The sequence below is a fragment of the Diadema antillarum genome, unplaced genomic scaffold (assembly GCF_040938485.1).
Source record: "Diadema antillarum isolate AM-2024a unplaced genomic scaffold, OU_Dant_1.0 seq00000097_RagTag, whole genome shotgun sequence".
NCBI classification, from domain to species: Eukaryota; Metazoa; Echinodermata; class Echinoidea; order Diadematoida; family Diadematidae; genus Diadema; species Diadema antillarum.
In genome coordinates, this window is record NW_027271186.1 from 2,321,455 (window position 1) to 2,331,422 (window position 9,968).

The following is a 9,968-nucleotide window of genomic DNA, read 5'->3' on the forward strand; positions in this document are numbered from 1 at the left end:
CGAGACTAGACCCCAGAGCAGGACTAACTTGCTGTTTTTCGTGTTTATTTACGCCTTTCAATCAGTCTGACGTTGCAAACGGTGGTTTTTTAACAACGCTGCATACGTCTCCTCATCCACAGCAGTAACCGGTCCATTTATGTAGTCCCAGTCGCTGTATTTTCTGTCCTACCATGCCTACAGCCACAGCAGTCCGTTTCAGCATCCATAGGCACGTCGCGGGGAATTCCGGCGGTCTCGGGGATTCCCCCTGCTCCTGCGCACATGGAACGTGACTTTCCGTCCGGCGATTTCACCCATATCTGCCGCGCAAGGGTTCAGGAAGCAAGGATTGAGCAACAACTCCACGACCGGCACTTGCTTCGTCGATTTTGAAGTTGAACTGACAGCTTTCATACAACGTCAACACCAACGCTAAACCAAGGTAGGACTGGAATTATTGGTGTAAGTTGGATTGGTTAATTAGTAATTGGCTGAGTTTAATCTTCATCCAGTTTTAGGGTAACGTTAAATCTAAAAATAGTAGTAATAGACTAGTAGTAATAGTAGTATTATCCTTACTTCGGTTGAATATCATTCAAGTTCGCAATATCCTGTACAATCTCAGCAGGGTAATGGCAGGGCCCTCCAAATGGTAGAACAATGGCATAACACTGAACAATGCCGAAGAGGCTACCCTGGATAATAAGACCTTCTTGTTATTGTTGTTTTTGTTGATATCTCTCAAACATCCTTTTCAGGAGTGGAATAGAACATTCCTCTAAATAAAGTTAGGCTTTCTAATATACCTAGATGTAGTGTTTATTGACTATATTTCCAGACTGCACTCTTACTTGCAAAGCCCTCTTGTGGTTGTCAACTGCATGTTGATCACTCCGACCGACACAGGGCTTTTAATACTTGAATTCGTGAGGTTTGTATATTTCAGTTTGTTATTGTGGTGTATTGAGTATTTTATAATAGACTGAAATATAACATCACAGGAGTACTCGGGTTAGATCATAACCAGGGCTGCCAACTCTCACGCATTGAGCGTGAGACTCACTCATTTTGGTCCTTTCTCACTCTAAAACTTTATTTCATTTGCATGCATTTCTATTGATCTCACTCATTTTGACTCCTAAATTATAGCATTGGCCTATGGGAGTCTCACTCTCAACTGGTTTCCAGTGTGGGCAGCCCTGTCATAATGTGATGTTTAGTTGTTAATGTTATTTTTTCTCTTTCTTTATGATAGGCTTATGCATATGTGGTTGCAATCAAGCAATTGTGAGCCAGATAATGTTTAATTGTTTTTATTGTTTCTGTGTCATTGAACAAAATTGCATTTGAAAAATATGAAAATATAGTGAATATTGGGACATTTTATTGTCTCATTCCCAAAAGAATCAAGCCAAAATTTGATGTTTTGCAATGCTTTTCTGATTCATTCAAATAGACAGTAACAAGATTTTGTCTGAGAGAAAAAAAAATGATCCCAAGACAGTGTAGGCCATGAAATGCCTTTACTAGTGATTATAGATTGATGCATATCATTACAGAGACATACACAAAAAAAAAAAAAGATCTTGAGAAAGTAATTAAACCTTGCAGTTGCATTTATCTGTAATTACATTTTTACATGAATGATGAAATTGCATAGTACTGAATTAAAAGCTGGTTGCACATACCCACCATTAACTTTTTCAGGTACCGGTAGGCCTACTGTGACTGACTGATCACAGGATAAGTAGACTGTACTATACCTAGCCATGGGACTGCGGGTCATCTGCACTTGGTTTTTTACACTACTGTTTCTACTGACAGTAGGCCTTGCCCGTGTTGATCTCCAGATTCTTCTGCGGATGAAGGAAATTTTGAATCCATGGAATCCTGCATGCCGTATTCAGGAGTGCTGCTTTAACACTCGGAGTTATAACCCAAACATGGCACGTACGTATTGAGCAATATGTAAAGGAGCTCACTTCATCTATTAAATTTGTTCTATATTTTGAAATCAGTGGGCTCGTAGATCTGGCTCTGATGTAGTGAGGCAGGTTCATGGTAGAGGGCAGAAACTGATCAAGTCAGAACCATAGCAATTGTGACTCTCTTCATTCATTGGTTGATTGAATGGATGTGATGAATACTGGACTCTGATTAGCTGATACTGGTGGCCAATGAATGTGTTATGTTAATGAGACATGTAACATTTATGTGCAACATGGTCTGTTGGAATGATGGGCTGATAAGTAACTGCAGGCCTGCTGTATAGATACTATAGACGATTCGGGTTCGTTGAGGTCAGCAGACAATTTGTGGCACTGGGCGCAGCCATTAGCTCAAATTGCGGTGTCCCAGCCTACCCCCCCCCCCCCCCCACCCCCAAGGCAACATGTTTATCGCGCACTTGTAACAAAGGTTCACTCATTTAGCAAGCGTTCGCGCACTCAGTACGAGACGCCTATTGGCTAAAACAACCATGCATCAGTTTTTCATTCCGCGCGCGTGCTAATGTAGGGAGGGAGTGGGGGGGGGGGGGGGTCGGCTGGGATACCGCAGTAATGGCGCTGCCCATGCCGATAATACACATAGCGCATCACAGAATCGGTCAATAAGTGTATCAGTACTGTAGCATGAGGTCTGTTCACAAATGGATGAAGACAATGTTGTCTGTGTCTCACTTTTAAAGGCCTAATAATGATTCTCTGATGAAAAGGTTAGATAATTGATAGTCTGTTCTAATATGCCTGCCTTTTGCACCTGTTCCGTAACATTTGCAAGATCCGATGTCTACTGAAAAAAAAAGGGGGAAAAAGGATTAAATGTATGAGGCGAGAAAAGCCCATGTACTAGAGAATAGCCTAAGTGTGTTATGTATGACATGATCCATGGTGTTGGAAGAGAAGGGATGGAAATATGATGCCATGATCAGTAAGATATATATCTTTATGCTATAATGAGCATTTTCTCTTCTCACTTCATAGCCTATTGCTTGCTTGGTAAAATAGTAATATTTTACTGTTGCTTTTGCCCTCCATTGCTGGTCATTTAGAACTGGAGAGAAGCCTTGACAGATATCTCTTTGGTCAGCATCTTGCCAAAATGATTCTCCTTGGAGCCGTCCGCGGCCACATCCAGACTGCCAACCCCGAGAAGCCACTGGTCCTATCTCTTCACGGTCCAGCGGGCACGGGCAAAAACCACATCACTCGCCTCCTCGTGGAGAGCATCTACCCCAAGGGGCTGGAGAGTCGCTTCGTCACTGTAAAGATGGCGACGAAAGATTTCCCACACAAGTCACTCCTTGCCAAATATCAGGTGACAGTATAAAAATGACACACAGATCTGAGTGCACTAGTAGGAATTTTGTGTATAAGGTGACTATGAAAGTGTTTGCCCATGAGGCACAGCAGAGTGGATTTAAAGATAATATAAAGTTTTGGTACCGGTACCTCAAAAGTTTCCCTGAGTTTCCTTGTCTTAGTTTGTGTTCCAGGTTGAAGTACCTTTCATATAACTAACGCTGCGAGACTTACTCGCCCCAAAGTGCTCTCATGTCTTAGTAATCATGCAATAATGGCTCTGAAAAATTTGAACAAGCCATTAGTTTGACTCGACGCGGTACCGCGACAATCAATATACACGTATTGTATGAAACCATTATTGCATGATTACTAAGACATGAGAGCACTTTGGGGCGAGTAAGTCTCACAGTGTTAGTTATATGAAAGGTACTTTAACCTGAAACACAAACTAAGACAAGGAAACTCAGAGAAACTTTTGAGGTACCAAAACTTTATATTATCTTTAATTTCGGATTCCATAGTTATATCTCATGCACACAATTCCCACTGATGCATATCATCTGTTTTAAAGCACTGTGTACAAATCTTTACTAATACCGTACCCATTTTTTAAAATCATATGGCAAATCTACTGGATGCATGTGTAGCTAGCCGTGCATCAGCAATTAATGGATGCCAAATTTATTTCATGCATGCCTAGCTCTCTTACTAAAGTGTGTGATGCTTGGTAGTGCATGAATTCTTGCTACTTTACAACTACTGGTACTTGATGCATGCCTAACCTTATTTTGCTCAGTTAATGCATGCTTTCCATGTTTGCAAACTCTTGCTTTTACAAGTGTGTGGTATCATGTTTACAGTGTCTATTTTTAGTGATTGCAATTATTGTTTGATATGAAATGTGTGGCCGGTAAATATCACCACATGGCTCTCCTCCCATGAGATTTCATAATTTTCTTGACCCATTCTGTAAAAGAATAATTATCAGCATCAAACGACTCCTTGATGTCAATTTTATCCCAAAGTGCTTTGCTTTGTAGGCAAGTAATGACAAATGTATTGCCCAAACTGTAACTTCAGTGATGTGAACAAATATTTGAATGCAGATTTTGCAAATCTTCTGAGCCCTCTGACTAAACATTCTGTTTAAAAATCATACTACTAGTAGGCTGTGATTTGAACAAACCTGATCTCAGATGGTGAATTGTTATGTTTTTCCATAGACAGAGTTTTATGTTAACAAATGACAGCTTGGCAAATGTTCGAGTATGTTCTTGCAATTGTTAAGATGAATTGTTCTATTCAGTTTGATGCTGAAAACTGACAGCCTGTTGGGGTTTGCAGGGGGAGGGGGTTATTTCACATGGAATTTAAGTTGATCCTTAAAGTTAAGGTCACCTTTAAATTATGCTAGTTTCTCTGTTCCGTGCAATTTAGTTATATCAGAATCCACTACATATTGTTATAAAAGTTAACAAATTCTTTTGTCACTTTTTTTATTTATTTGTGTATATTATAGCTGCCTGAAAAAGTCTCCAAAATTTTTATTTTCACTAGGAAATACCATGGAAGACACACACCATATATCATAGTTCTAAGTGAATCTTAACTTTTAAGATCTGTGTCAATTCTTTGTGTAATACCTCTTTGCTCATGCATGATGAAATTGTGTACAGAGAGGGAGTGTATTATTGGCAAAATTTCATCATATATCCAACAACAGGCAGAACTTGTCCAGCTGATACGAGAGAAGATGTCATCGTGTCCCCATCATATCTTCGTTTTTGATGAGGTGGATAACATGCCGCCAGGCCTGCTTGACAGCCTCAAACCCTTCATGGACTATTACGATAGCGTGGATGGTGTGGACTACCGCCATGCAATTTTCATTTTGAGAAGGTGAGCAGGCTATAGGTCCAGAATAGGTCCCGGGATATTTCCAGAATAACACATCCAAGGTTCTCCTAAATACTCATTGTGCAATTATGGCAAGCCAAGATGGCGCTTGATGTCCGAATACACATGTTTTCAAGAAGGAGGAACACAATGAAATACTTATATAGATTTTGAAACAGGTATACAAGAACTGGAGAAAACTGTGTGAGCTCTTGCAGAAATCCAAATGGGTGCCCTGTTAACTTAAAATATTCATAACTTTTGAATGGATTGTCCGATTTAAAGTACTGTAGCCTTGTAAAACATAACCGGCTGATCAGATCATGTAATGTAAAAGCTCTTATTTTCACAATGGTTTGATTTTCAAAGGTTTTGTGAATTACTGGTGGTGCCAAACATTTTACAACACGTTAAAACATCCCCACCTGATCCTGATTGCATTAAATTTGCAAAATAAACATACATGCAATAGAGCAATTATGATATCATAGCCTCAGTGTCCAATTGCATAAATAAATAATATTCATTTTAAAAATTTCTGTGATATCGTCATTTGTAAAAATATCAGTACATGAATATAACAGCTTTTACAGTAATATAACATCACATCATAATTATTATCATGTCGTCATAATACAGTGCACTCCCGTTATAACGAACACGGTTATAACGAAATTTCGTTAAAACGAAGTAAAACTTCTGGTCCCAAAATTATCGCCATTGAAGTCTATGGTACAAAATTCGCTTATAACGAACACGGTTGTAGCGAAATTTTCGTTATAACGAAATCTTTTCTGAGCACCACTGACAATGAAAAACAGAAGAAATGTGCTCCGTTAAAACGGAATGCGAATCGCTTCCAAAAATACGTTGCGGAACAAGCATTTATAGCGTCTCTGCATGGGCGAACGCTTCACATCACTGTGTACGTGTTCGCTCCTTGTGTCCTGCACAGTTTCCGAGGGGGACTTGCATTACTGTAATACAATAATCTCAAATTAAACAAGGTTCGTTTTATTGTTTCGAAGGTACTTTATTACAAAACACACAGATTTCTATACACCTAAATGTCCGTTGGTTCGGAAATGAAACAGGGTTTGTTATTACGAACATTTTGCCGTTATTTACAGTTCGTTATTACTAAAGTTCGTTAAACCGACAATGAGATATGGTTCTTATTACGACGGTTCATTAGTCAGGCTCGTGAGTCATTAGTCAGAAAATGATAGGAATTCTAAACTTTCGTTAATCGGAATATTAAAAAAAAAGTTTCGTTAATCCAAAGGTGAAAAAGGTGTGTCCACTAACAAAACTTGGGAATTGCAAACTTCATAATCGTCTTTAAAGATAACCGAACCTACGAAATTACTAACCTTTCTCATTATTATCATTTTTTTTTTATTTTACAAACCTTCTTCGGAATAACAAACCTTATTTCATTGTCGGATTTAAAAACCTTCGGAACAGTGAACCATTCTCATTTTTTCATTTACAAACCTTTGGAATGACGAAACTCATTTCATTTTCCGATCAACGAGCCTTCGGAAAACGAACAATATATTTATATCTAAATTATGAACTTTCCGAATAACGAATCGTCGGAAGAACGAAGCTTCAAAATAATGAACAAACCCTCGGATTCCCGGGAATGGCGCAACTTCGGAACAAAGAGTCTTTCGGAGTAACGAACTTTAGTAAGAAACGAATCTTTGGAATAGCGAACTGTAACGGAATCCTAAACTATCATTTTCTATACGACTTATTGTGTGACAAAAACAACTTTATGCTCTCTTTTAAATGTAATATCCAAACGAAATTAAAAAGGTACCATTCCATTTCACATAGCTTTCCAGTGTATGATGAGTATTCAACAAACATAATATGATATATGCGTGGTTACCTTGTTTTTGTTATATATTGTATTTGTTCGGTTATAACGAAATTTCGTTATAACGAAAGAAAACGTCCGGTTCCGAGCATTTCGTTATAACGGGAGTGCACTGTACAGTGTATATTATATCATCACATTATCTTCTCAAAGATCATAATATCATCAAGTCATCATATCATATGATCATATCCAGCGCTGCACGCTGGCACCGGTCTGACGAGCCCTGACCAGTAAAAATCACTGTCAGACCAGTAACATTTTCAGGAATTTGGACCAGTAACAAATGGAAAGACTGAGTACCAAGTACTGGTCCAACAGACAGGTTGGACCAGTAGAAAAAATGGGTAAGTATGAAGCCCTGTCATATCATTGTATCATGTCATATGATATTAATGCGTATGACCCTTCTCATCCTAATGACAAGATCACATCTGGTTTCTGAATTTGTGATATGAAGACCTATTCACATCAGCCTGACTGCCATCATGCTAATTTTGATGAAAAAGCTCGTGTGAAGATGATACGCTGGTAACTCATACTGTAATGATTCTTACATTTTGTTGCCCCATCCCACCAGCAATTTGGCAGCAAATGCAATTACAAAGTACACGATTGATAAGTACGAAGAGGGGCGAAACAGATGGTCCATCCAGCTGCCAGAGTTGGAGAAAGTGATCACCAATGAAGTTATACAACAAGCAGGTGAGTTGTTTTTTTTTCTTCTTCTTTTCTTACAATAATTCAACTGTTTTCTCATTTTCCTCTGTCACCAAGCTGTGATGAGTCATGCAAAGAATAATATCTTTGTCCAAGCATCTGTTCACTCTGGCGAGAGACATTTGAAATTAGTGTTGTACAACATTATATATCAAAATAGCTTGGTTGGTGAGCACGTACAAATACAAGTTCTGTTTCAGCTATAGACTTACTTTAAGCTGGGAAAATGACTGCCCCCCCCCCCCCCCCCCAAAAAAAAAAAAGACTCAAAAGCAGAAAAAAGGAGAAGAATGAAGTTTGATTTCTCTTCATAATAAAAGGCCATCCTGTGCTAATCAATTCCGTGGAAGGTAAAAAAAATTAGATTAACCTTCTCACATAAAGTGAACTATTGTTTGGTGTGTTTGTTGCAGGTACTGGTCTGTACTTAGCAAAGATCGTGAGCTCACACCTTGTCAGTCATTTTGTGCCTTTCCTGCCCCTTGAGAAGGTTCACGTCCGCCAGTGCATTCAGGAAGAGTTCCGTCGTCGCGGAAGAGAAGTGAGTGAAGAGGCTGAGGAAGAGGTTTTGTCATTGCTGCAATTCACTGGGTCCAACGACTCACAGCAATTCTCTGTTAAAGGCTGCAAAAATGTGGCGGAGAAGGTTATTGTTCATATGTTTAGCATGTTCGACAGAAATCAGGACACATACAGAAATGAACTGTAGTAAGAACTTGTTGACAAATAAAAATCTCAAACTCCACTACCTGATTATCTTTCTCAGTGAGAAAGACAAGTGCAATGGCTACAAAGGTCACATGGACATCTGCAGAATCTCATTAAACTGTCATTATTACTGTTTTTATATTATTTTTTAATTATCCATTCTCCACTCATGGAAAGAATCGTTCTTTATTCCAAAGGGATGCTTTTGGTACATTCAAAAGACATTCAGCATTTATTGGCAGACAAATATGGTGTTAAGTATTTGCATTTATTTTAAGAAGTCCATACACAAAAATGAACGAGTGAAAAATATCAATGGTACAGTTTCATTGATATTAAAACCTAGTTGAGACTGTGTGTATGGAAGTATTTCTGTATCAATACACTGGAATCATGTACTTAACAAACAAAATAAAGTAAAAAATTGGAAGAAGGGCAACAAATGAACCATCCTGTGAGAAAAGGGGTGGATTATAGTTAACAGAATATTGCATTTGGCGTATGAATTGTGCAGTGTAACCTGCAAGATTATGTTTTCTGGTCGGTTCATCTGAGCAGAATCCCCATTCATACGTTAACGATTTAATTGATGCAGTTGTGGACTTTAAACAATTTCATACAAAGAAAAAAATATATATCTCCTCGGTAAGTGAGGATTCTTTTACTGTAGGTCATTTGTGGTTATATAGGATTTTTTTTTTTCTTACGGTAAAAACAAGAACAAAAAATCATGGAATTTATCACAGAGATAACACAGGTAAAGAGTGTTAATTGCTCAATATATTGGTATGTGCTACAAGTTTTGACCAATGAACCTGAAATCTGTTTAGCTTTGTTAAGTGTCTACGAGTCATTCAATTGGAAATTTGCAGTTTACATTCACTATGATACAAACCAACTTATTCTAAAATACATGAGCTTGCAATTGGGCAAGAAAGGATTTACAACTATTTGACCAAACGAAATTGCAGTACTAAAAATAGCAATGTATTACTGACTTATACAAAGTAATCTAGTTGAGGAAATGATGTAATTTTTCTAACAGATAAATACTTTTTATAGCTTTCTACTTACAATAATAGATATGACTGCTACATGAAAGACTTTGGTCAATGGTATAGAAATTCTTAAGTATTTGCAGCAGTCCACCATTGTGTTGTTTTTTTCTGCAGGATGTAGATACAGCAATCTGTTATGATCTTATGTTCAAATTTGAGGCATTGATATATTCTGGTGAATGTTATATTACATTACAGTATATTAAGAATTTACCATAAACTTACCTACGTTTAACAAGTTTGATAACTTTGATCAATCTATCTTATTTTAGATTTATTTCAGTTTCTCTTGGATCTTTGAAATGGATAGCAAGTGTCATTTGCATGTGAACTTATATTAGTGTCACTAATACTAGTTCACTAAGAATACACCCTAATTGACATTGGTACTTAAATTAACAATGTATTACT

General features: G+C 37.9%; 1 protein-coding gene across 1 annotated transcript; it reads left to right on the forward strand.

Annotated features, from left to right (window-relative positions):
- Positions 1 to 1,725: 1,725 nt before the first annotated feature.
- On the forward strand, positions 1,726 to 9,300 carry LOC139726712 (torsin-1A-like). The gene is made up of 5 exons (XM_071637696.1): positions 1,726 to 1,932; positions 3,035 to 3,300; positions 5,011 to 5,186; positions 7,652 to 7,776; positions 8,205 to 9,300. The coding sequence occupies exons 1-5, from the start codon at positions 1,752 to 1,754 to the stop codon at positions 8,498 to 8,500; spliced, it is 1,044 nt and encodes a 347-aa protein (XP_071493797.1). The 5' UTR covers positions 1,726 to 1,751; the 3' UTR covers positions 8,501 to 9,300.
- The last annotated feature ends 668 nt before the right edge of the window (positions 9,301 to 9,968 follow it).